The sequence below is a fragment of the Gobio gobio genome, assembly GCF_949357685.1.
Source record: "Gobio gobio genome assembly, chromosome: 21".
NCBI lineage: Eukaryota > Metazoa > Chordata > Actinopteri > Cypriniformes > Gobionidae > Gobio > Gobio gobio.
In genome coordinates this window covers 6,801,037-6,828,355 of record NC_137117.1, presented here as the reverse complement: position 1 = coordinate 6,828,355, position 27,319 = coordinate 6,801,037, and the positions used below count along the sequence as shown (strand labels likewise).

The 27,319-nt window shown below is 38.4% G+C and overlaps 1 protein-coding gene across 1 annotated transcript; it reads right to left on the bottom strand.

Moving 5' to 3' along the window:
- Positions 1-517: 517 nt before the first annotated feature.
- rnf114 (ring finger protein 114) lies at positions 518-26,014 on the bottom strand. Its single transcript, XM_079802768.1, has 6 exons — positions 25,608-26,014; positions 24,829-24,979; positions 15,799-15,905; positions 13,337-13,451; positions 3,826-3,933; positions 518-2,592 (listed from the first exon to the last, which is right to left on the bottom strand). The coding sequence occupies exons 1-6, from the start codon at positions 25,724-25,726 to the stop codon at positions 2,527-2,529; spliced, it is 666 nt and encodes a 221-aa protein (XP_079658894.1). The 5' UTR covers positions 25,727-26,014; the 3' UTR covers positions 518-2,526.
- Positions 26,015-27,319: the final 1,305 nt, after the last annotated feature.

The following is a 27,319-nucleotide window of genomic DNA, read 5'->3' as shown; positions in this document are numbered from 1 at the left end:
CGCGCTGTCCCGCGCATCTCATTTCCTCACAACTCTTTAAGTTCATTTAAGACGTTATTTAACTCATTTAAGACCCTAATATGAGAATACTCAAAATCCTCTGTGTTATTGTTTGTTCAAGAGCAAAAGAGAACTCGATGTGAGCAGGAAACTGTCGCGAGTCTATGCGTCGAGTGTTAGAGCAGGAAACTGTCGCGAGTCTATGCGTCGAGTGTTAGTGTGCACACACACACACACACACACACACACACACACACACAGGACATTGGCATACAGCGCGTTCTCTTGTGTCTTGTCGCGCTTGGAAGCATTTACGTGAATAGGAGCGTGATGATCATGTAACGCTAAGCAAAAATGGATATAAAAACGGACGCTGTGTTAAATATTTTGAATGCGTTAAGCTGAAAAAATTAAATCGCCCGCGTTAACGCGTTAATTTGCCCAGCCCTAATTTGAATACATCTTCGTTTAAGATTTTTAGACTAGAAACACAAATAAATGAGAAAAGCATTATTTTTGCAGTTTAACACTAAAGCAGTTTTATTTGAAACATTTAAAAGGCTTTTGAAGGAAAAAAAAAAAAGTTTATTAACTAAACACAAGCAATTCACCCAAGAAATGTACAGGTTAATGAACCAGTAACATTAAGCACTAATAATAATAATAACAACAACACATGAATTAAACACGCAGATGATATTATTTATCTGCATCATCAAACTACATGCAACACTTTATAGTTTCACTTTATAGTCTGCAATATTATAACTTTGTTTAATATAATGTAGGATTTCAAATTACATGTATTACAGAACATATTATAAAACTGCTATCTACAGAAGGACTACTATATACATTAAGCAGTGCAAACAGCCTCTACTGGGTTATATGAATTATGAGCTTAAAGAGATGACCCAAAAAAATGAATATTCTGTCATCAAAAGAAGATATTTTGGAGAACTTTTTTTGGTCCACACACTGAAAGTCAGCATGCATGTCCGGGACATCATATTTCCTTTTGGGTGTGGAACGAAATGAGGGTGAATAAAGGCAGAATTTTCATTTTTGAGCGAACTGTCCCTTTAGGAGCAGATTCTGTCAGCACAAACCTTTTGATAAGTCAGATCAAGAGGAGAGAAGAGAGAACTGCTTAGGTCAGAGTACAGGGACGATAAACATTACGGCGGATTAATGATACAACACTGCCCCCTATTGGTTTGAACATAAACTCATCTCAACACATACAGCAGCTCAAGACTAATCTCAAAGTCAAACACACCTTGTAGCAACTCATAATGTAATAACTGCACATAATGTAAAAAGTATTGCATTATTATTTTTATAATAAAACGTATTGATTTTCTCAAAATGTAATAAAATCCTTGTTAAAATGATTACATTATGAGAAAATTATTACATTATAAACTCTTATAGTACTTAAAACATCTAAATCCTGTCTTAAACTACCTGCAAAATGCAACATTTAAATAATCATGTAATTATTATTAGCCTATTATCCTGTATGTTTATTAAACATAAAATATTGTTATTCTTTTACAGTAAATTTAAGAAATCTAAATCCAGATAAATACAATTTTACAGAACTTTTGCACCTTTAAAACTACCACTACTACTACAAGTAATAATAATAATAATAATAATAATAATAGCATGCATATTTAAATATGTAGCCTTTCGAAGGTAGTTTAAGACTGGATTTCGATTTTTTATTTTTTTATGTACTGTAAGGGAATACTAATTTTTTTTATGTTTTAAAAGCTATTACTATAATGAAAATATGACATGTTTTGATGAGTTTTTAATGTAATACATTTCTCATAATGTAAAAATTGTTGCTACATTATGAGCTCAAGATTTTATTACGGTTTGAGAAAATTATTACATTATGAACATTTTATTACAATAATAAAATAATGCTTATTGTATTATATTATGAGTTGCTACACACCTCCAACAAGTGTAAAACTGAACTGCTTCTTAAAACAACTAAATAATACAAAACAAGTGGTCAGAAAATGCTTATTCCTTTGTTTGCTAAATTGCCTCTGAATTGGCGGTCACAATCTCAGGATCAGAAGACTGATCTGATTCAATATCAATATTTCCACCCTATGAGCTCAACATGGAGGAGGTTTCAAAATAATCCATAAAGGGGAAGAAAAACTTTCAAAATCCACTGTTTCAGTGCAACAAAATCTGTTATACAAACCTTACTATATAAACAAAAATGTGATAAAATTTGAATTAATTATAGATTGCCAGAATATATTGATATATTTTGACAGCTAAGAATGTATGAGATATATGACGGAGTTTGAATAAGCAAATCATCAAAATTACACCAATAGGAACTTTGGCATTACCAAAATGAGTGTATGTATAATTATAATAATAATATATCAGAATAGCCCTGAATACCCTTGTAGTTTGTTGATTTTATTAAGCATCATCAGTAGTTTTTGGTTGTGTTGTTAAGTTTAGCCTGGGGTCCATGTGTCCATCACATCAGTTTTCCACCAGGGAGCGCTGTAGAGCTTCCTGGATCATGGCTTGCTCATCTGTACCATAATCCTGATAAAAATAGAAAAATATATACAGTATGTATTTAAGATTGGTTACAAGCAGTCTCAGCTCGGCCCACCAGCATTTCATTCACTTAATGACTGAACTATTTTGTCTAGGAATAAGTTGGCATTAGATACAAATTTAATAATCAACTTTTAGACAATTTAATCAAATCAACTTAAAATATTAAACAGCAAAGAATCAGAAACTGAAAGTTTGATCAGTGAGGGAAGGCATTTAGAGCAGAATAATTCCCCCCTGCTCATAATTGCTTTCCTACTTTAAGAAAGAATATTTTGAATAATGTTGGTAGCCAAACAGTTTCTGGTCCCCATTTTTGTCCCATACTATGGAAGTCAACTGTCTGGTTACCAACATCCTTCAAAATATCTTCTTTTGTGACATATAGGTTTAACAACTTGAGGCTGAGTAAATGACAGATTTTTTTTTTTGGCTGAATTTATCAGGCATAACATTATTATTATTATGACAGAATAACACGGATTATCTCTTCATCACGGCACCTGTTAGTGGTTGGGATATATTAGGCAGCAAGTGAACATTTTGTCCTCAAAGTTGATGTGTTAGAAGCAGAAAAAATGGGCAAGCGTAAGGATTTGAGCGAGTTTGACAAGGGCCAAATTGAGGTGTTGACTTGGCCTCCAAATTCCCCAGATCTCAATCCAATCGAGCATCTGTGGGATGTGCTGAACAAAAGTCAGATCCCACCTTACAGGACTTAAAGGATCTGCTGCTAACATCTTGGTGCCAGATACCACAGCACACCTTCAGGGGTCTAGTGGAGGCCATGCCTCGACGGGTCAGGGCTGTTTTGGCAGCAAAAGGCGGACCAACACAATATTAGGTCATAATGTTATGCCTGATCTGTGTATATTCGACTTGTTTTGGTGCACAGAGGTAACTCTATACAGCTTCATAAGTTTGCACAACTATGTGATACACAAGTTAGGCAAACGTCAATTGTTCAGTACAAAGCTCTGCTAAACTAAAAGGCTTTATATCAGTAGGACACAATATTAATGCCCAGCTTAACTTAAATTAGATCAACTTTGTAGACAAAAGGTAAAGTTAGGTCAAATATTTATTATGTTAAATCACTGAAAAAGCAAACCGCAAGATTAAATGTGTTGATAGCTGCATATATAAGAATATGAACAGTATGACATTATTCTTTTAACAGTGGAAAAGCAGAGCATGTGACAGTTTTAACCTACTCACCACAAAAGTGTCGTAAGAAAAAGCATGTCTCATTCTGAGGTGCTGAAAGAAGTCAGCGCTCCTGTAATTGGGGTCGCCCCAGGGCATTGAGGCACATATCGGACACACCTGCAGGGGTGGAGACCAGGTTTACACACTCAGATTAGAAAGAAAAACTCCTGACACCACGGCTGGGTGAATAAGTAAATCCTGATATTAACGATATTCAATATACAATCACAATATATGTACAGTATATGAACATTGATTCCAATACTCTGCGCCACTTCTAGGAATCTTCACTCAATGGAGAAACTCGGAGATGCTCAATTCTTTCTGGTAAATTGTTCAGTACATATATCAAATGTACGATATAACAAACTGGTTGCAGTAAAGCCTGATATGGCCGGTTGCATAAAAATAGCCACTTACACTTACATAAAAAGGGTCCCTTTGGGTCAATTTGACCCGAAATGAGTTATAAAATATTTTTTGAGAATAAAAAATTAAATCAAGTGTTCATCTGAATGGTATTACACTTGAAATAGGAACACACACACCCAAACACAGATAGAAATACACACATTTATGTAATTTTCTCTTCTTTTTTTTCAAAATATAGATTTTTTTTTAATGTCTTAAAGGGTTAGTTCACCCAAAAATGAAAATTCTGTCATTAATTACTCACCCTCATGTCATTCAACACCCGTCAGACCTCCGTTCATCTTCAGAACAGAAATGAAGATATTTTAGTGTAAATCTGATGCCTCTGAAAGGCCTCCATTGGCTCAATGGCACTTTACACTCTCAAGACCCTTAAAAGGTACTAAAGACGTCGTTACAAAGTCCATCTCACTACAGTGGTTCTACAATAACTTTATGAATCGCCGAGAATAGTTTTTGTGCGCATAAAAACCCCTAAATAACGACTTATATACACTCTAAAAAAAAGGCTCGTAATCATAGGGGAACCTTTTTTAGTGCTATATAGCACCTTAGTCAAAGAACCGGTGAAGAACCTCTGAAGAACCTCTGAAGAACCACTGAAGCACCAAAATTGGTGCTATATAGCACTAAAAAAGGTTCCCCTATGATTACGAGCCAAGAACCATTTTTGGTGCCATATAGAACCTTTTTTTTTTTTAGAGGGTAGTGATGACGATTTCAAAACACGGCCTCATGAAGCTTCGAAGCGTTATGAATCAGTGAGTCGATTCAGCAGTTTGAATCGCCAAATTTCAGCAGTTTGACACACGATCCGAATCATGATTCGACTCACTGATTCATAACGCATCGAAGCTTCATGATGCCGTGTTTTGAAATCGTCATCACTATATAAGTCGTTATTTAGGGGTTTTTTTGCGCACAAAAAGTATTCTCGCCAATTCATAAAGTTATTGTAGAACTACTGTAGTGAGATGGACTTTGTAACGACGTCTTTAGTACCTTATAAGGGTCTTGAGAGTGTAAAGTGCCATTGAGCAAATGGAGGCCTTTCAGAGCCATCAGATTTACACTAAAATATCTTCATTTCTGTTCCGAAGATGAACGGAGGTCTTACGGGTGTCGAACGACATGAGTTTTCATTTTTGGGTGAACTAACCCTTTAATATATATCCAAATGCATAAAAAGCATTCAACTTAATACAATATAAAAAAATAAAGGGTTTCAGATTGGAGTTTTGTTCCCATATTCCAGTGTATTTGCTCTGTATAGAATCTCCATAGAGACCCTATATGCCCCTCTAGTGGAAATAATCATAAAATGCAGGTTAATTAAATTTTTTCCCCCATAAGAGGTCAGCTGAGACACTTAGGCCTGGTTTCACAGACAGAGCTTAGACACGCCTTATAAAAAAGCATTACTGATACGCATCTTGAGACAAAACAATGACGCTGACATATTTGAAGATATCTCAGTGCAAGTTACTTTCAGTTACAACAGCTCAAAAACAGCTCAAAAGCCTTGTGAAACTCAATGCGTGATCTATTATGATGTTTTCTCTAGAATTGGACTTGCATGATGTCTTTGTTGTTGTATTTTGTGAAATAATGCTTATTTTCAATTATTTTCTTATAAAATAATACAATTAAAAAATGTTGAGGTAAATGAAATACAAATTTTGACCTGTTGTTTTACACTGTGGGGAGAAGAGTAGTCAGGGGTAACCAATCTTACTTTTTCAAATTCAATTTGCACTATTCTTATGTAACTGACTTTTAAAAGTTATGACTACTCTTGAAAAAGAAAAAAAAAACATAACTAACTTGTAAGTCTAAGCAGTTTATTCAACCAGCCTCTACTAGTGTTTAGTCCCCCGAACCTCTGGCCATGTGAAAACAAATACATTCCATGGAAAATTGTTGGCTTTTTTCACATATTTGCACCAGTGAAGATTTGATCCTCTTTGAAACAATGCCTATTAATCAAATTGAAATAAAAATCTACATTTTGTAGTAATTTTTGCATTTTAAATAGGGGAAAAAAGATCAGTCAGATCATTCACATGGAAAAGGTAAATCCACCCTTTCGTTTATCACACACTCAAAAATCCATCAAATTAGAATCCGGTGTTCAAGACTGGGTGCCAGTGATTAGAACCGGCTTAGGAAGTGCAGGTGGAACCGGTTTTATTTAAACAGGTTGTTTACATATCTACCGCTCAGGCAGTTTGGCATAAAGTTGCCTTGAACGCTACAAAGTCGTGAGTCGTGGTTTGAAGTCGTAACTTACAGGCTCAAAAACCTGCCTGGAACACAGTATAAGCCCTTGATCACTTGGAATCCATCATGGAGTTGATTTTTTTTTTTTTGTGGTGGGGTAAATTAAACGCAATATGCAGTGACGTCACAATCGTGTTGCATTGTGGGATATGAAGCTGCCTGAAGTGTACATATGAAGTCGATTTTGAGCGAGGGAGCGAGGGTCTGTCCATATAAACGTCCCTCGTCCCCAGTGTTGGGGAAAGTTACTTTGAAAAGTAATGCATTACAATATTGCGTTACTCCCTTAAAAAGTAACTAATTGAGTTACTTAGTTACTTTTTAAGAAAAGTAATGTGTTACGTTACTTTTGCGTTACTTTTTCTCACCTGGGCTGGGCTTGTTTTTGTTTTGTTTTTTATAACAAAAAAGTTATATTTTTGTGCAACGGTAAAGACCTCTTCATACCAAAATTGAAATAATAAAAATGGTAAAAATGCAGATTCCCGCATGAACAGTAGAGGGCGCAGCTCTGGATAATGGTAGAATAGGATGCAGGAGAAAAAAGTTACCAATAAAAACTAAAAATCTAGTAATTTTCATCATCAAAGGTCAGCAGCAAGACATTGGTCAATTCAATATAAAGGTAGATTATGCATACAAATATTATGTTTTATTTAACATTCAATTATTGGAGGTTTGCATAGTATTTTGATTTTGCATTTGACTGATTTTATTCATTCTGAGGAGTACAGAATCTTTATTGTGCAAGTGAGATAAATAAATGCTCACATTTAGTCTAGAACTACAATAACCATCATGTTCACACACACACGCCTCTGCACTTATTTTTCTCAACATGAGGGCAGGAGAGCTGTCAGTCAAATTAATGTGAAAAAGTAACTTGCGTTACTTTTTTAAAAAAGTAACTCAGATATTTTGTTGTAAATTTGAAAAGTAATGCGTTACTTTACTAGTTACTTAGAAAAAGTAATATTATTACGTAACTCAAGTTACTTGTAATGAGTTACCCCCAACACTGCTCGTCCCCTTCACAAAGTGGAACGCACTTCAAAATGGCGGCAGTGATTCCCCCGAGGGGAAGTGCTTAGGGAAGTTTGCAACTGCGCGTCTAAAAGTGGAGTGGAACGCAGCCTTACAGGGCCCTACGCAGTGTTCACTGTCCCCTACTTCCGGAGCACAGGATCTCCGCTGAAGTGGACTTCACTGACAATAAATCGCTCATTTGGAACGCCCTGCAAAGTCATTAAAGAATTAGTTCACTTCAAAATTTAAATTTCCTGATAATTTATCTGCATTGATTTGGACCTTCAACCGTTGCCATTGAAGTCCATTACGTGGAGAAAAATCCTGGAATGTTTTCCTCAAAAAACGTAATTTATTTTCGACTGAAGAAAGAAACATGAACATCTTGCATGAGGTGGGGGTGAGTAAAATATCAGGACATTTTCATTTTGAAGTGAACTAATGCTTTAATGAGTGATTTGGTTAACTGTGTGCATATGCGTTCTTAATCCAAGGTCTTAATAATGGAATTGTAGCGGTCACATCTTGTGCGCTATTTTAGAAAATAGGTTCATTTTCCAGCTCCCCTAGAGTTAAACAGTTGAGTTTTACCGGTTTCGAATCCATTCAGCCGATCTCCGGGTCTGGCGGTAGCACTTTTAGCATAGCTTAGCATAGATCATTGAATCTGATTAGACCGTTAGCATCTCGCTCAAAAATGACCAAAGAGTTTCGATATTTTTCCTATTTAAAACTTGACTCTCCTGTAGTTACATCGTGTACTAAGACCGACAGAAAATGAAAAGAATCAAGGAGCTTTGCTGCCGTCCTATGGGTGCAGCGGCACAATATTCCGATCTATTATGACCAACCGGTAAAGTTGCCAGAATAATAATCATACGCTGTTTGTTAATTGGTCAGAGGAGAACTGGCACCCCGACTGAGCCTGGTTTCCCCCAAGGTTTATTTTTCTCCATTAGGTCACCTGATGGGGTTTTGGTTTCCTTGCCACTGTCGCCTCTGGCTTGGCGTGCTCAGTTGGGGACACTAAATTTTTCAACTAAATATCCAAATAAATCGAATTATTAAACTAAATTAACCATATAAACTAAATTACGGATCTAAACCCCACAACAAAAACGAAATAATCTGCACTGTAAAACATCTTCACAAACTAGCAATGTGAAGCGTTCATAAACCTGTTGTCCAACAAAATACGTTTAATAACTCACTTCATATAGTCAGTCGAGCTGATGTGGCTTCTTATCACAGAATGTCAATCAGCACTGAATACTTTATTATTATTATTATTATGAAAATACCCGAGAAGGCTTGAAGAACTCAATAAACCATATCTTGTCGCTATAGAGATTGCTAATGTGTCGTCATCATGACGTATTCCCAGTGGTAAACGCAAAGCATTTTGGGAATCCGCGGCACAAACGCCGGGCGCCAGTCTTCTTTGCATGGAGGGAAGAACGCAGTGTTCAAGATGCCGTCTACCTACTGTTATAAACTGCAATAGTCCTTCTCACGATAGAAGTGGCATAAAGCTTAAGAACGGGGTATACAAATATAAGTAAACACTTTGCCGTTTGAATGATGTCCTGTATGAACAAAATGACGGAGTATATTTTTATGTGTCCACTGTTCCGCACCCCCCTCTCTCAGGCCGGCTACACACTGCAATCGTGGCGTTTTTTGTCTTTGCACACCAGAAGCGTGTCTGACGCGGCGATGCTGCTGCTAGGTGACATAGTGGAAGGCCTATACTTCATGTTAAACGCTTCCAACGTGTTGCGTGAAAGATAGGCGTCGGTTCTATTTGTAGCATGCACGCGTTTTCCGCGCGGCTCGCGCTAACCTGTTAACATGGGAGCCGAAATAAAAACGGACACCGCCCAGTTGGTCACATGTCTTAGCGATCTCTATAGTATTATCTTCATGTTTAATCAGTCAAAGCGTTTCGATCATGTTTTATTCCGCCCACAGTGTGAGCTTCACATTAGGGATTTCCTGAAAACGAACGATTACTTCTCTGAGGAAAATGTGGAGTTTCTGCTCGAGGGCGCCCTCTTGCTTCCAGTATGAATTAAACTTGTGTGTAGAAGAATACTTCTAAATAAATGTATATTATATGACAATCCATATGTTTTTCTTCAATGTACAGGAGTTTTAATCCCCACAGTGGATGCATAAGAGGCTCATATTTTATATTAAAGACATAGACTTTAAGAAATTGATATCACAGATAAAAAGCACAGATTTTTATTATAATAATATATATTTTTTACTACAAATCCTTAGACCTTTCTAATGATTTTTAGTCATTGGTTGTCTGCATACTAACAGGTAACCCATACGTTTTCTGTAAAATGTAAATATTATGATTATTATACTGTTATATTTATTCTTAAATGCGATTTTACATTTTTTATAATGAAAATGTTATTGTAGTAGTAATATTTCTTAATTTTATTTAGCAAAACTAATAATCATAATTATTATTAGCCACATTAATATATAAACACAAAAAGTTATATACACACACACACACTTTTCAGTTGTAAAAGAAAAAAATTATAATAAATCGCATTTTAAATCGCAAAGCACCATTTTAAATACCCCAAATCATGCAGCCCTAGTAAAAAACAAATCTTTTCAGCAATAGATAAAGGATTAAAGCAGTTTGGAACTGGTTTTCTTCGCGGAAGCTTTGCATAAGAGCTAATAAAATATTTAAACTCAAGACAATATTTCGTGTCTAATTTACTTGAGACAGGTAGCCGTGTAATAAGCGGGATAATGTACATCCAGCCGGTTGTTATCACAGAATAAACCCCTTCAGATCTGATCACTCTATCAAGGTTTAATCTGCGATAACAACCAGCTGGATGTACATTATTCCTTACATGTTGCCCTTTGGAGGAGGATTCGGTTCAGAACTACAAACACGAGAAAAAAAGTGTTAGATATGCGCAACCGATGTTCAGATAAAGCTTAACAAAAGACAGACTAATAAAAGTTTAACCTGATAAAAAATATTTATTTAAAGGGTTAGTTCACCCAAAAATGAAAATTATGTCATTAATTCCTCACCCTCATGTCGTTGGACACCCGTCAGACCTCCGTTCATCTTCAGACACAAATGAAGATATTTTAGTTGAAATCTGATGGCTGAGAAAGGCTTCAGATAGGCCTCCATTGGCATTCAGTACATTTACACTCACAAGACCCATAAAAGGCACTTAAAACGGTTACAAAATCCAAAATCGCAAAAAAAAAAAAAATCAAAATAACGACTTTATTCAACCTCTTCTTGTCTTCTGTGTGTGCCTCCACGACGCATGCGCGAGAATATGACGCAGATCCGGCTTTCAGGAATCCATGAAATGCACACTTTAGTCCGATTTTGAGCACTACGCCGAGACCGAAAGCACGATCAATGTAGAATTCATCAGCTTAGATACGCGCGTCTTCCTCTGCTTGTGAACAAATCTCTTCTAGGTCATGTGTCCGAACGCCGGATCTGCGTCATATTCTCGCGCATGTGTCGTGGAGGCACACACGGAAGACTAGAACAAGTTGGATAAAGACGTTATTTTGATTTTTTTTGCGCACAAAAACTATTGTCATCACATCGTAAAATTATTGTAGAGTCACTGTGGTGAGATGGACTTTGTAACAACGTTTTTAGTGCCTTTTATGGGTCTTGTGAGTGTAAATGTACTGAATGCCAATGGAGGCCTATCTGAAGCCTTTCTCAGCCATCAGCTTTCAACTAAAATATCTTCATTTGTGTCTGAAGATGAACGGAGGTCTGACGGGTGTCGAACGACATGAGGGTGAGGAATTAATGAGAGAATTTTCATTTTTGGGTGAACTAACCTTTTAATGTTACCCATGTTATATTTCATCTGCAATAACAATGTAGACTTCTATAAAGATCCATTTGTCCATTAATATGAGGAGAGTCTCTGCATGAAAGACTGCAGATCAATGTTCTCTCTGATGCGGTAGGAAATGAAATGAAATGTGGAGGATGTTACTGCGACAGAGAGCAACCATTAAAGACGCAGTTATATGATGTGATAGTACGTCCCAAAGCTTGTCTACTCTTTTGCTACACACTCAAAGGTATGTACTTTTTCTTCACAGATGGAGTACATACTTTTAGGGCGTAGTATAAGTACCGGTAGGTGAATTGGTATGCAGCAAGAGCCTGCACAAATCTGACACGGGAGGCGTGCCAGGAAAAAGCCTTCACTGTCTAAAAAGAACATAAAAGCAAGACTACAATTTGTGAATGAACTAGGCAAAGACGAAATGTGCAGTTCAATCGAATGCGGACCTTTAAACAGGATTACAAAAACGGGCAGTTTTTGTAAAAGCCATCAACAAACATCTTGAAACTTGCTACTGCAGCCACTGGATGTACTTACTTTTTCCACAGAAGAAAATAACATTCAGAGCTCGACATTAAATCTGTCATTCACTTGTCCGAGTAAAACATTTGCTTGTCCGGATTTTTTTTGTTAATATAATCTACACTGAAGCAATATTCTCACCAGTGTTTAATCAGCTTTGACATATTTAAATATGCATATTTGTCATATTTGTACCTTTTTATAAAGGGCATTTTTCCATAATCTTATTAAATATAGGGTATGCTTCGGCTTTCCTTTTAGATTCTTAAATTTGATCAATAAGTTAAATTCGAATAAGACACTATAGGCTGTTACCAATCAAATTAAATCATTTACACTGAAAAATTACAACTGCATTAAATAATGTTATGAGATTATTTTAAATATTTTTGAATATACAAATAAGAAATGTTGGAAAGATGAAACTAAACCACCAGTAGGTGGCAGCATGTGACCGTCTGAATGAGCGAATCATTGAGTCGATTCATTGAAACGGCTGATTCATTCAAGAATTTGGCGGTCGTTTACGAATAGGCCATTGAATCTTTGATTCAACCGATTCTTTAAACCGCTGAATCATTCACTAACACACACTGATGTTGTGATATTTGTTTGGAACTATTTTCGCTGCTGAAATAGAACAAAAACAGTCCATATTACATCTACAATGTAAGTGACTTAATGTTAAATTGTTTATGGAACTGGCGTATGAAATCAGCCTCATGTTCAGTCGTGATGGTATTCAGGAAAACAACACTCTTGTTAGTGTAATGTTGCTTAACTGTATCATATGTTATAAATATAAAAACTGCACAATTTTAACCGTGTATGTTAACTGAGTTTCTGTGTGTGAGCGGCGCTCATTTGTTTTCGATTTTTTCCTCGTGAGGCGGCGCGACCCTCAACAGCTCAACCTTGTCAGTTGGTTTTATATTATTATCCACTATCGATCTCCACTTACACTGATGAATGCAGAATCATTATTGCACTTTGGTGATTCCCTAGTTATTTTTTGTTTTGACGTTTTAACCAGGATACTTGTCCGTCGGGCAAGTAGAATTGTTTTTCACTTGCCCCTTCAAAAAAATCCACTTGTCCCGGACAAGTGTTAATGTCAAGCTCTGATATTCATTGTATTTCTGTTGAATAAATAATTTGCTTGTCCAAATAGGTCAACAATTTCCAACGGGGAAATTTCCGTACTTATTTCTTCACATGATTGTAACTACTATGCTTTGATTTCTTTGTATCAAGACTAAAGGGGCATTTACGTCTTCACATAATAATTAGGAAAACTACATTAAAGGCATTAAAAGATTAAAGAGGGAATCAAGAAGGGCACATCAGTGTATTTTAGACCCAAGCAGAAGCCTCACCACTGGACGCAGGTCGTGTGTGTGCTGAGAGGTGCAGTGCTCCACCAGCCCATCCTGGTCAAAGTTCTGCTGCTTACAGAAGGGACAGGTGAACGTGTACCGGTTCGGCACTGAACTAAAGCAACAAGAAACCAAGCAGTGTGTAAGTCAAGAGGAAAAACTCAGGGCCACTTCAATCAGGGCCACTTTTGAATCATTTAAAGATCTTATTCAAGATGGAATAAAGGAATACAGATCTGATCGTGTCCTTGATCAATCTTCACGTAAGGATCGTGTGGAGATTTCATATTCTTTGTGGCGGTAATTACTTTTTTCCACATTCTTGAACAAGCCTTGAACTTGCTAACACAAAATGTTAACTACCAAATAATACTTTAAAGAGATTAATTTAGAGTAAAGAAATGATTCGTTGTTATACATATACACCGATCAGGCATAACATTATTCCTAATATTGTGTTGGTCCCCCTTTTGCTGCCAAAACAGCCCTGACCCGTCGAGGCATGGCCTCCTCTAGACCCCTGAAGGTGTGCTTTGGTATCTGGCACCAAGATGTTAGCAGCAGATCATTTAAGTCCTGTAAGTTGTGAGGTGGGGCCTCCATGGATCTGACTTTTTTGTTCAGCACATCCCACAGATGCTCGATTGGATTGAGATCTGGAGAATTTGGAGGCCGACAAACTCGTTGTTGTGCTCCTCAAACCATTCCTGAACCATTTGTGCTTTGTGGCGGAGCATTATCTGCTGAAAGAGCCACAGACATCAGGGAATACCGTTTCCATGAAAGGCCATGGTCTGCAACAATGCTTAGGTAGGTGGAACGTGTCAAAGTAACATCCACATGGATGGCAGGACCCAAGGTTTCCCAGCAGAACATTGCCCAAAGCATCACTGCCTCCGCCGGCTTGCCTTCTTCCCATAATGCACCTGGTGCCATGTGTTCCCCCGGGAAGCCACACACACACATCCGGCCATCCAAGTGATGTACAACAAAACATGATTCATCAGACCAGGGGCCTATACCATGAAGCCGGTTTAGCTGGCTAGCCAGATATGTTTAAGCTTAGTTTGTGCCAATCCTGGGTTTTAGGTACCATTAAAGTGGTTTGGCTTTTAGCCGTGTTCATCTCCATAGTAGCTTGCGCTCCACGGCTAACCTGCTCCAGGACAGGATATGTTCTGGATAAGAGATCTCAAACTGGAATTAGACCAATCAGCTGTGAGCAAAGTGACACACCTCTGATGCAATGAAGTCACTCCCCCTGTTTCTACTCCAAATTAAAGGTCACTACATAGCAAATGGTTTTTAAAGACTAAAGTGTCTGGCTTTTAACAATGCTTATTTATTATAATAACAATTTTGAATGACTTAGATATCATTTAAGTAATTATTATACCCGTAATCGATTACACATGTATCATTTTAGTTAATCAATCATTAATAGGCACATAGTTAAAATTAATATAAATAGCCTATATACAGGTCATACAAATAAGCTTTAAAATCAATAAATAAAGCTAAAAAAATGACTACATGTGAGTTTAAATGTTCAATTATCTTTATCAACTAAACGAACTTCATAACGTTTACTTGCACTGACTAAGTAAGATTTTTCTTAAAGTTGTCCACTTTCATAGACAGCTCTTTTCTTCTTCCTGTGTACACATTTTTAAATTCTTAATATTTTCAATCATGTAATATTCTGCAGAAGAGAGAAATCAATTTCGCTGCTTCTCTCACGAGAAGTGAATCTCAGTTTCACTGATCCACAGCGTGTGATTGGCTGTTCACTACTGATGTCACAGCTAAACTCCTAAACTCAGCATCAAAGCCTGAGTTGACAGAGAAAGCTGATGATCAGCATCATGGGACCAACAAAACCTGAATACATTGGTTTGGTTTTGTCAACTCTAAACTAATCCTGTAACCCTGAGTTTGTTAAACTACCATCATGGTACCTGGCCGCCTTCTTCCATTGCTCCCTGGTCCAGTTCTGATGCTCACATGCCTCTGTTGGCTCTTTGGGCGGGGTCAGGGGTCAGCATGGGCACCCTGACTGATCTGCGGCTATGCCGCCCCATGCACAACAAACTGAGATGCTCTGTGTATTCTGACACCTTTCTATCAGAACCCGCATTAACTTCTTGAGCAGTTTGAGCTCCAGTAGCTCGTCTGTTTGATCGGACCACACGGGCCAGCCTTCACTCCCCACGGGCATCAATGAGCCTCGGCCGCCCATGACCCTGTGGCCGGTTCTCCACTGGTCCTTCCTTGGAGCACTTTTGATAGACACTGACCACAAAATGTTCACTTGCTGCCTAATATATCCCACCCACTAACAGGTGCCGAGATAATCAGTGTTATTCAGTCATAATGTTATGCCTGATCGCTGTATATCATAATTGAAAAAAAAAAACCACCCATATGTACAGTATTAAACACTGTTTAGTACGTTATATTACCTGACAATGGAAGGTTGGTTCTTTGATATGGACTTCATCCCATCCTTGATGTAGTCTTGATATTTGGTGCAAACTCCAGTGTGGCTTCTCATGTCAGACAGAAGAACCTGGGAAGAGGACACACATTTTAACTAGTCACATCTTCAGATTCAGACAGCAAGCTCACGGACCACCCACAGTCTGTTCACGGCCCGTCTGATGCATACCACGCACTAAACTCAAGAGCACTTGTGAAAATCGAAAGCTCCATCAGATTGCCTGATAGTACACAATTTCCACAAGTCAGGGTGCACAAGTTTCGATCAGTATGACTTGAATCACAATTTTGTTTAGAAAATTTTGTTTTCGGGGGATCTCCCTGGTCGCTAGTTACTATAACTGAGTTTTTATGGTGTGAAAGCCCCTTATCTCCAGCCACGGCCTGTGTCGAGCTGCTCGCTCACGTGCAATACTAAATATAGTATTAGGAAATATAGGGAAGCCCCGCATCAGGGTCTTGCACAAGGGCAGGTAGTGCTGGGCGGTATACCGGTTCATACCGAATACCGGTATTTTTTTATTTTTTATGATATGAATTTTGATGATACCGCAATACCGGTATGTCGCTTAAACGACGTTCGGAACGCGGCGCAGCGCGTCATTGTTTGAGAGGGGACCCATTTCATTGATGCACTGTATTAAGGGCAGTCAGAGCACAGTTGAGATCGCATTACAGCACAGCCTATGGCTGTATCCTATACTCTCATTCACTATTCCCTACATTATCACTTTATTTGAAGTAGTGAATGAAAACGTGCGTGAAATCGGACAGCAATGTGTGTACATCGGCTGCACACTCGTTATTGCGGTGCGATGTGGGATAGAATGAGTGCACTCAATAATGTCCACTAGGGTTTCGGACACCACTACAAAGCGCTGTCCCCTCAAATAATGCCCTATTTGAGGTTATGGGGGCGATTTCAGATTCAACCCTTGATTACAGTTAAAGGGGCTATATGCAACTTTTTCCCCAAAATAAACGTAACAATAGCCTTTTTATTTTACCATTTATGACTCAAACATCTCCTGATGAGCATACTGACACCTTGTCCGCTCACAGTGGGTGCACCTATAAGCCTGTCTCCTATTTTTCCTATTTTCTGGCGGGTCGTCTTTTCCCGCGCTGTCTGCGGATGTGACGTCACCACCGCTGCGAGAGCGAGCAGAAAATGAGAGCAGTTCTGTTTTTTGGCCACAAGTGTCAGTCGCGAGTTTAAATTTCAGAAAAACGCATATAGCCCCTTTAAGAATTCAAACTACACGCGGCGCGCGAGAGAGAGCGGTTTCTGCACGGAGCGCCGTGATGAGATTGACGCCCGTTTCACACATACTCCGTTTGCAGTGCGTATGCAGTGCGTATTTTTTTCCGTACCCATGTTAACGGATTACAGCTTTCACACTGCGCGCGGATGCTGTCCGTCAGTCCGTTCCAGGTGCGGTGCCTCTGCAGCAGTCCGGCGATCGTTTCCGTACCGAGTCTATTTTTTGCTGTGCTGCACTGCGGAATTAAAGTGACAGCACAATGTTCGCTTTAAAATAAACATGTACTGACACGAAAATCTAGTAATTTTACCACAGATGTATGTAATTTAAAATATACTCTGTTTCAAAGTCAACACATGGCTTTTTTTTCTCGGGTAAAGCAAGGAAACGACACCTTACCTGGCATTTAGGTTAAAAAAATTGAAATAATGAAGAGCACGTACGTTCCTGGAGGTGGAAAAACAAAAAGGTCTTTATGACCTGCTTTTAAAAGGGTTTAAAAACGAAAGAGAAGACGAGAGTCGGCTGTTTCTATTGTAAGTTTCTAATTTAAAATGTTTATAGGCTATAAGTTATATTTCAATGTTTTGCCACTTGTGTGAGCTAAAGTAGGCTATATAAAGTTATATAGGCTATATAAATATAAAGTAATGAATTGAATAAAACGTTGTTTAAATGTACTACGTTAAAACGTGACATCTATGAAAGTGTAAACAAAGAGAATTGCAATTCTGACAAGCCATGTTCAGTAACAACTTTTGGATTTGAAATGAAAATAATAATGAATAAATGCTGTGTTTGTGGTATACAACCGCGGATCAGTTGCGCGCTGCAAACGCAGCATATATGAAAGCACAACAGCGCGTGCTGCTCCTGCACCGCATACGCACCGCAACACGCACTGCAGACGGAGTATGTGTGAAACGGGCGTTAAACGGGCGTTAGCGTTCTCCACATGGATCATATAGCACTGATATAGACCGGAGCGATCGCATTTACATTTTTTATGGACATATTTCATATACTATAGTGCTCTAGACATGAACCAGAAGTGTGTATGCGGGCATATTTCATCACGTCTTATTAAAATGAAATGTATGCACTGATTACACTGATACAACCGCCTATGATCACGAACGCGCTGACACGATGGATTATTCTGCTACACAGAAGATAATGATGTAAATTAATAAATAAACTGACAATTCAAAGAAGAATTGGCCAAAAAGTAACTGCTTTATTCTTTCTGTGTTAAACTGATGTGTGTCATTCGTTCAGCGAGTGCTCTTAAATGTATTGCAAAGATCGGCGTTTCTCACTTGTTTTGGCAGTTTGTTGTTATATAAGGTTAGATTTTTTAAATGCTTATGGTGCCCTCACTCAACTTTTAATATTCAGGTATCTGTAAGTATGACTCTGAGTGTGTTGCAGTTCTGTGTTTTATTGGTTCAGAGCTGCCAACTTTTCAAAAAAACTTAGAGTGAGATTTAGTGGGGCCAACCAAAATTTTGCCGCGAACAAAGCAAAAATTGCAACAAAAAATAAAATAAATAATAATATATATTTATATATATATAATAGCTATATACACACACATCACAGAAAACACTCTCTCTGCATCAGCATTTGAATGGGGTAGTATTGGTTTTTGTTGTTGATTTCTTTTTTGCCTTTGATAGATAAGGTTGATAATTAATTATTTCTATTAAGACAAAATGCATCTATATGACGCTTTGTATACAGTATATCCTATAGACACACACACACACACACAATTTTAAAGCACTATGTAGAGGCATGGTTTTGTCTAAATAGAACAAATTGATTATACATCAACCTACAGCATACTTTTACAGGGAAGAAAAAGGAAAATAACTGTCTGTCCTGTCTGTTGCTTTTCTGTCTGTTGTGTGATTCTTTTTTGCTGTGGCTGATCTAAAAAAACAGTGTTGTAGTAAAAACTACTTTGAGTAGTTAAGTTATATTCAAGCTACCTTTTTGAAAATGGCTACACTAGAAGTTACTATCAAAAAGTAGCTGGCTACATTGAAACCATGTTTCTTTTTCTTCTTTTTTACAATGAGATTGTTACAAATAACTGAATAATTGTTCATGAAGAATGTTATAATATTTGGGGTTTCAAGCTTCATAATGTAATTATGATTTCAAAGAGTATGGGCATTCAGGGTTATTGGGACACTTTTCCCCAGTCATTTCAAAGGAAAAAACTGTCAGAATCATTACACACAATACTCAAATATAGCCTATATCTCAAACTGGCTGCCCAAGTGCAAAATGGCTACAAATTTAACATCAGTGCAAGAACAAAATGTATGCAAATCAACTTTGCGATGCTGTTTGCGAACGTTCGTTGGAACTATGGTTTCGGGAAACACGACTCGTTTAACTATGCTTATAATGACGGAGCTTGTGACCATAGTTAGCGAACGACACTTTCGGGAAACGCACCTCTGAGCGTCACAGCGCTCAACTTCGCTCATTACAGGCTCGTTCTCGTCAGAACCCAAAACGGAATGTAGCTTTAGGTCGCGCAACACCGTATTTATTTGCCCATTTATCTTGAACCCCCTCACCGAAAGCATGATCGGCTCAACATGTAGATATAGATATAGATAAACTCATCTTTCAGGCATTTGACAGACCGGGTTGGCACTTCAGCGTGAGAAATCGGGGGTGTGGCGTGTGAGCGTGTGAAACCAATCAAATGCGTGTGTCTCACGGCCAATGCGTGAGATTTGGCAGCTCTGTTGGTTGTTGTCTCTCCACAGCATCATTTTGTGGGGCTTTGTAAACCTGTATTAACTCTAGTGTGGAGTTTTTCTCCAATATTCACTCGTCATGACAGTAAAACAGGGTATTCTAGTCAATCTCCTGTAGTATTTCCTCCCTCAATCAGTTGAAAATGTGATTAACACCCGGTCATGCATAGGGGAAAAAATACCGTCATATACCGTGAAACCGATATCATTTAGAAAATACATTTTTGGTCATACCGCCCAGCACTAAGGGCAGGTACGACGGGTGAACCGATAATATTCGAGGACTGTAGTTTGAGGACGGTCAAAGGTTTCTATTTACACCGTTTGCAGTGCTCCACGCGGCTTCAATGGGTTAATAAAGGCCTTCTGAAGCGATTCGATGGGTTGGTGTTAGATAAATATCAATATTTAACACATTATAAAGTAAAATAGACCACCTTCTGTTTTCAACTTTATTAACCCCCGGAGCCGTATGGAGCACTTTTATAATGGATGGATGCACTTTTTTGGCCTTTAAATTTTCACTGCCATTATAAAGCTTGGAAGAGCCAGGACATTTTTTTAAGGTCCCGTTTTTCCTGTTTTTTTGAAGCTTTGATTGTGTTTACAGTGTGCAATATAACGTGTTCATGTTTCGTGTGTAAAAAAACCCAGTATTTTTCACACAATTTACTTATCTGTATACCGCTGTTTTCACTGTCGTAAAAACGGCTTGATGATTTCCTCGTTCTATGAAGTCCCTCCTTCAGAAATACGTAACGAGTTCTGATTGTGCCAGCGGTTCCCGTGTTGTGATTGGACAGCAGCTTAGCGCACGTTGCACGGAAAGGTCACGCCTCTTACCATAACGGGGAGATGCATGTGCTCAAAGTTATTTTAAACATGTCTATTTTTTCCGTATCAATTTGAGCCACAAAGGTGATTTGACTGACTCCGGGATGAAAATAACAGCGTCTCGACGACATGGCGGCGAACGCAACACTTCCTCTTCTCCACGTGGGAGAGCAACAAGACCACGCCCCCTTTTTGCGTATTCTTGTGGGCGGAGGTTAGTCGACAAACTGTTCTACTGACGTAATTAAAGCAGGATGTACCAGGATGTAGTCCAAACCGGCCGTTCGCTGTAGGCTTTGAAAGGGAACTTCTGTCAAATAAAATATCTTGCTTGGCATTGAACTTTGAGCTTTATAATTTTACAGGTATTATTTATGCTCTAACAGCAACATTACACACTAACTAAAGTTTGAAAAATGCGATCACGAAGAACAGGACCTTTAATATAGCTCCGATTGTATTCGTCTGAAAGCCAAGGATGGCTTGAGGGTGAGTAAATAATGGGATAATTAAAATTTTTGGGTGAACTATCCCTTTAACAGCCCTATCTTGTATAATGTGTCATCTTATTCTAATTGAATGTATTGATTAAATTAAAGAGCATTGATTATTTTCCAAACTTATTAAAAATGTGTCATATTTTATGGTGATTGAACATAAATGTGTGTCCGCACTGTGTTGCACAACTACCCTATAAATGGTAAAAACCCTCCACTTCTTTTTTTATATTACCTATAAATCATAAACAAGGTCTCAAAATGAGTCATCTCTCATCTTTTATAGCGTCTAGCACAGCAAACGGCATTCTAAAAGCACAGCGCTCAAGTAAGGAAGATTCACTTTAAAAAAAAAACCTGGGAATGGCATTGAATGGGAGGGAAAACGCAAGGTCCTTTTAGTGTATGTTTACATGGAAAATAATGGAAAGGCAGCACAGTGGAATTCAAAAATGCGTTTTGTGGAAATAACACAATGACGTTTCTCCTGTTTTGGAGTATCTGAGGCAGGAAGATCTGGAAAGGGGGGCGGGGAGCCGCAGCTCATTTGCATTTAAAGATACACACACAAAAACAGCATGTTTTTGCTTTCACCCAAAAGGGGGCATTTTGAGCATGATCTCTGGGGTATTTTAAGCTGAAAATTCACAGACACATTCTGGGGACTTGCTAATAAGGGCATAATAGGCCCCTAAGGTCCCTTAATCACTGCACAGATTATGAAGAATATGGAAATTTCTAGGAGTCAGCGGTCCACAACAGGCCGAAACCTTCCAAGGTATTAGCACAAAAACACACTCAGTAAAATTAAATATATATGTATCAAGATATCATTTGTCAATATTGCACCCATTATTCTCACTAGTTTATTTAAAGGCCCACTGAAGTGCCTTAAAGGGATAGTTCACCCAAAACTGAAAATTAGCCCATGATTTACTCACCCTCAAGTCATCCTAGGTGTATATGACATTCTTCTTTCAGACGAATACAATCTGAGTTATATTACAAAAGTCCGGGCTAATCCAAGCAGTAATAGTTGCTCTGTTTTTGAAGTCCATAAAAAAAGCATCTGTCCGTCATATAACTGCTCCACGCGGCTCTGGGGTGTTAATAAAGGCCTTCTGAAGCGAATCGACGCGATTGTGTAAGAAAAATATCTATATGTACAAATGTATAAAGTAAAGTTTCGGCCGACCGCCTTCTGTGTTCTATTTATGGAAAAATTGTTGAAAGGTGCTCTGCCGATCGAAAGACTAACGCGACCAGGTCCGCTCGTAATGACGTCACATACGCATCTTGAGTTTCACTTTCAACTTTCAACACTTTTCCACGGAAGGCGATCGGCTGGAACTTTACTTGATAATTATATTTTTCTTACAGAAACACATCGATTCGCTTCAGAAGGCCTTTATTAACACCCCGGAGCCGCGTGGAGCACGTTATTCAATGGACAGATGCACTTTTTATGGACTTCAAAAACAAAGCAACTATTATTGAAATTATAATGCTTGGATTAGCCTGGACTTTTGTAATATAACTCCGATTGTGTTCGTCTGAAAGAAGAATGTCATATACACCTAGGATGACTTGAGGGTGAGTAAATCATGGGCTAATTTTCATTTTTGGGTGAACAAACCCTTTAAACGCGCAGCATTATTCAATGTGTTGACATTTCCCCTGAAACGGCTCCAGCTGTTAGCAGCTCCTCCCCTTTTTTGAAACAGCCAATAGAGTTACGTTAATATCACAGTTTGACTAGAGCCTTTCTGTTTGGTAAAGTCAGAGTTTCCAACTAATCTTTAACCGTATCATCATCCATATCGCTTTAAAATACAGCTTTAAAATACATATGATCCGCGCTGCGCTCTCACATCTCTAGTCAACGGCTCTGCTCTAGAATATGTGTGTGCGCTGCTGCGGTGCGCGTGAAACTAACGTGAAACCAGACTTCATTCGCCTCAACTGAGAGCATATTTACACGGAATCGTTTCCTATCGCATGTATAGTGCGCTGTGTGCCATTCACCATGTAGAAATTAGTAAATGTGTGAACAGCTGACCGATTTCAGCTGCAGCTTCAGCGTCTATTTATAGTGTAGGGGGCGGCGCTTCAGATTCTAGAGAGCATTTGATTGGACAGAAGATGTGATGAGAAGGTGAAGTCTGCGATGATTTCATCAAAATCTGTGATTCGTTTTAACGGAAGTGAGAGACTGTAAGTTTTGAATGCTTATATCTCCTAAATGCGATTGTGTCATTGTTTTGGAACACCAGATTATTCATAACCTTAAAGCGTTAGTTCACCCAAAAATGAAAATTCTGTCATTAATGACTTACCCTCATGTCGTTCGACACCCGTCAGACCTCCGTTCATCTTCAGAACAGAAATGAAGATATTTTAGTTGAAATCTGATGGCTCTGAAAGGCCTCCATTGGCACAATGCACGGTTCACTCTCAAGACCCTTAAAAGCTAGTAAAGACGTCGTTACAAAGTCCATCTCACTACAGTGGCTCTACAATAACTTTATGAAGTGGCGAGAATAGTTTTTGTGCGCAAAAAAACCCCTAAATAACGACTTATTTAGTGATGACGATTTCAAAAAAAGGCCTCATGAAGCTTCGAAGCGTTATGAATCAGTGAGTCGATTCAGCAGTTTGGATCGCCAAATTTCAGCAGTTTGACACACGATCCGAATCATGATTCGACTCACTGATTCATAACGCTTCGAAGCTTCATGATGCCGTGTTTTGAAATCGTCATCACTAAATAAGTCGTTATTTAGGGTTTTTTTGCGCACAAAAACTATTCTCGCCGATTCAAAAAGTTATTGTAGAACCACTGTAGTGAGATGGACTTTGTAACGACGTCTTTAGTGTCTTTTAAGGGTCTTGAGAGTGAACCGTGCCATTGTGCCAATGGAGGCCTTTCAGAGCCATCAGATTTACACTAAAATATCTTCATTTGCATTCTGAAGATGAACGGAGGTCTTACGGGTGTCGAACGACATGAGGGTGAGGAATTAATGACAGAATTTTCATTTTTGGGCGAACTAACCCTTTAAGGCTAACATAGTCATACTAAAAGCTAAAAAACTTCCATTTTGATTTCAGTGGGCCTTTAAAGGGCTACTTCACCCCAAAAAAATTATTTCTGTCATTAATTACTCCCCCTCATGTCGTTCCAAACCCGTAAGACCTTTTAAGATATTTCTGATGAAATCCGAGAGGTCTCAGACCCCTCCATAGACAGCTAAATTAATTACATTGCTGTCTATGGAGGGGTCGGAGAGCTCTCGGATTTCATCCGAAATATCTTAATTTGTGTTCAGAAGATGAACGAAGGTCTAACGGATTTGGAACAACGTGAGGGTGAGGAATTAATGACAGGATTTTCATTTTTGGGTGAACTAACCCTTTAATATTTCCTGTACAACCATTCAATTGGTTTTCTATTATCTATTAGTCAATTATCGCCGTATAATCCATTTCAGATAAACACGTCTGACGGTCTCTTCCTGACTAAGTGGGTGGTTTTTGGCCAGAATAAGCACTTATGCATATTAATGCCATTTAAACATAACATATACAGTTTAACTGAGATACATGCACCCACACACCTCTTTTGTACAGCCTTTGCACCTCCCGATTGATCTCTGCATCAAGTCTTGTAAGCGATCTGCTTTGTCCCACTTGCGCAGATCAGACCTGCAGACTGCACACACAGGTTTCTGAGGCCGCAAACACTCCTGAAGGCAGCGGTCACAGAATCTGACCAGACCAAAGGGATATATTTCATTTAAAACAGTTATGTGAGATGCAAATATGCACATTTGGCTGACAACAAAACAACCCCACTTTCCAATAAGATACATGGCTCTGTATCACACTATGTATTTGTTAGTTGACAATGTACACTTGAAGGTTTCATCAACACCATTTTCCCCTATTTAAAGTAATACAACTAAACCATGAATCAAAATACTCTGTACTCGATGTATTTTAACAAGGTATTCTTCTTTACAGTTTATTTGTTATGGTTTTCAGTAATGTACGACCCTTAAAATGAATATAAAAGTACTTAAATTAAAACCTAATCAAGTGGAAAAGACCCCGTTTTGTGGGTGTTGTAGTGTGTTCACAATTAAGCGAGCACTACAACTCCCACAATCCCACACTGCAAAGTTTTCTACACAAGAAGCAAAACTGAAAGTAACCTATTTCTGTCTTCTAAAAAAAACTCTCATCACAGCTGCATTTATTGGTCATTATTCGGCACAATCATATTAAGTTTAAATGACGTGACATGGAGGCTGTGCGTCGGTTTTACGTGATAACGAAATGAACATTAAACATGTCAATCGAGAAGTTGCTGCTGTAAGACCTCATGGATACTCACGTATGTCCGCACTGTGTGGTCATCGGACAGATAAATATCTCCAGACACACAGGACATGTGAATTCTTTATCTTCAGCATCGTTCACATCAGTTTGAGGCACTGTTTTGAGCATTGCCATGTCTGCTGCGCTGTGTTTGTTCCGTGTTCTTGAACTCCAGTCCGGTGAGATTCACTGTCGGGATGGGAGGAGCGAAAACTCAGCTGATCTCATGCACACGCACGAGAAATTACATTATTACAGACTTATCTGACTAATGACAAAAAGCCTCGGAGGTTAACCAAATGAGTGAAAGGTGGCACATGTGTAGTGTGTGCGTGTGTCGTCTTTTAATCAAGAGTTGAGCGTGATATTGCTGCTAGTGGTCTCCGATTCATGAACGAATCAATTGAACCGGTTCTTTTAAATGATTCGGAAGGCGTGAATGTGAAAATCATGAATCACTCGACTGCGAGGTAGAACAGCTCCAGATCAGACAGTGTGTGGTATGGCAAGCCTGCTTGACTTTTATTCATTCATAGGATATGAATTCTTGATAACAATTACATTTTCACCAGTTAAAATGCTAATTCTTGATATCAACAATTCAATTTTCACTAAGATGCTAATTCTTGATATCAACAATTTAATTTCAACTAGTAAAAACTCTAATACTTGATATCAGTAATTGTATTTTCACTAGTTAAATGTCACCATAGGCTGCAATTCAAATTCAATTGTTGATATCAGTAATTGAATTCTCGATATCAACAATTCAATTCCTGATATCAACAAGGCAGCCTCTTTGCACTTGATGTAAATGGCATAACCAGTAAAACATTTTTTTTACAGTATGGGGAGGACCCACCCACATGTTTTTGAATTTTGACACCCATAAATTATTGAATCGATATAATTTCAGATCTAAAATGTCTTTCTTAGGCTAGTAACAGGGTCATTCCTACGGTGGCCCAGTGGTGCACAACACAACGCAATATAAAAAGCAAACATAGGTTCACAACACAACGAAAACAAGCCACAGCACATATAAATCAAGCCACAACCCAACGGAAACAAGCCACAACTCAATGAAAACAAGCCACAGCACAAATAAATCAAACCACAACACAACGGAAAAGCCCCAACACAAATACATCAAGCCACATCACAACCGAAACAAGCCACAACTCAACGAAAACAAGCCACAACACAACCGAAACAAGCCACAACTCAACGAAAAAGCCACAACACAAATACATCAAGCCACAACACAACCGAAACAAGCCACAACTGAACGAAAACAAGCCACAGCACAAATAAATCAAGCCACAACACAACGGAAAAGCCACAACACAAATACATCAAGCCACAACACAACGGAAAAGCCACAACACAAATACATCAAGCCACAACACAACGGAAAAGCCACAACACAAATACATCAAGCCACAACACAACGGAAAAGCCCCAACACAAATACATCAAGCCACATCACAACCGAAACAAGCCACAACTCAACGAAAAAGCCACAACACAAATACATCAAGCCACAACACAACCGAAACAAGCCACAACTCAACGAAAACAAGCCACAGCACAAATAAATCAAGCCACAACACAACGGAAAAGCCACAACACAACGGAAAAGCCACAACACAAATACATCAAGCCACAACACAACCGAGACAAGCCACAACTCAACGAAAACAAGCCACAGCACAAATAAATCAAGCC

Coding starts and splice junctions, on each gene's coding strand:
- rnf114 (XM_079802768.1), bottom strand. CDS start 25,726: ATGGCAATGCTCAAAACAGTGCCTCAAACTGATGTGAACGATGCTGAA. Junction 3,934..13,336: donor CACACGACCTGCGTCCAGTG/GTGAGGCTTCTG, acceptor CCACCCCTGCAG/GTGTGTCCGATATGTGCCTC. Junction 2,593..3,825: donor TTTCTTACGACACTTTTGTG/GTGAGTAGGTTA, acceptor TATTTTTATCAG/GATTATGGTACAGATGAGCA.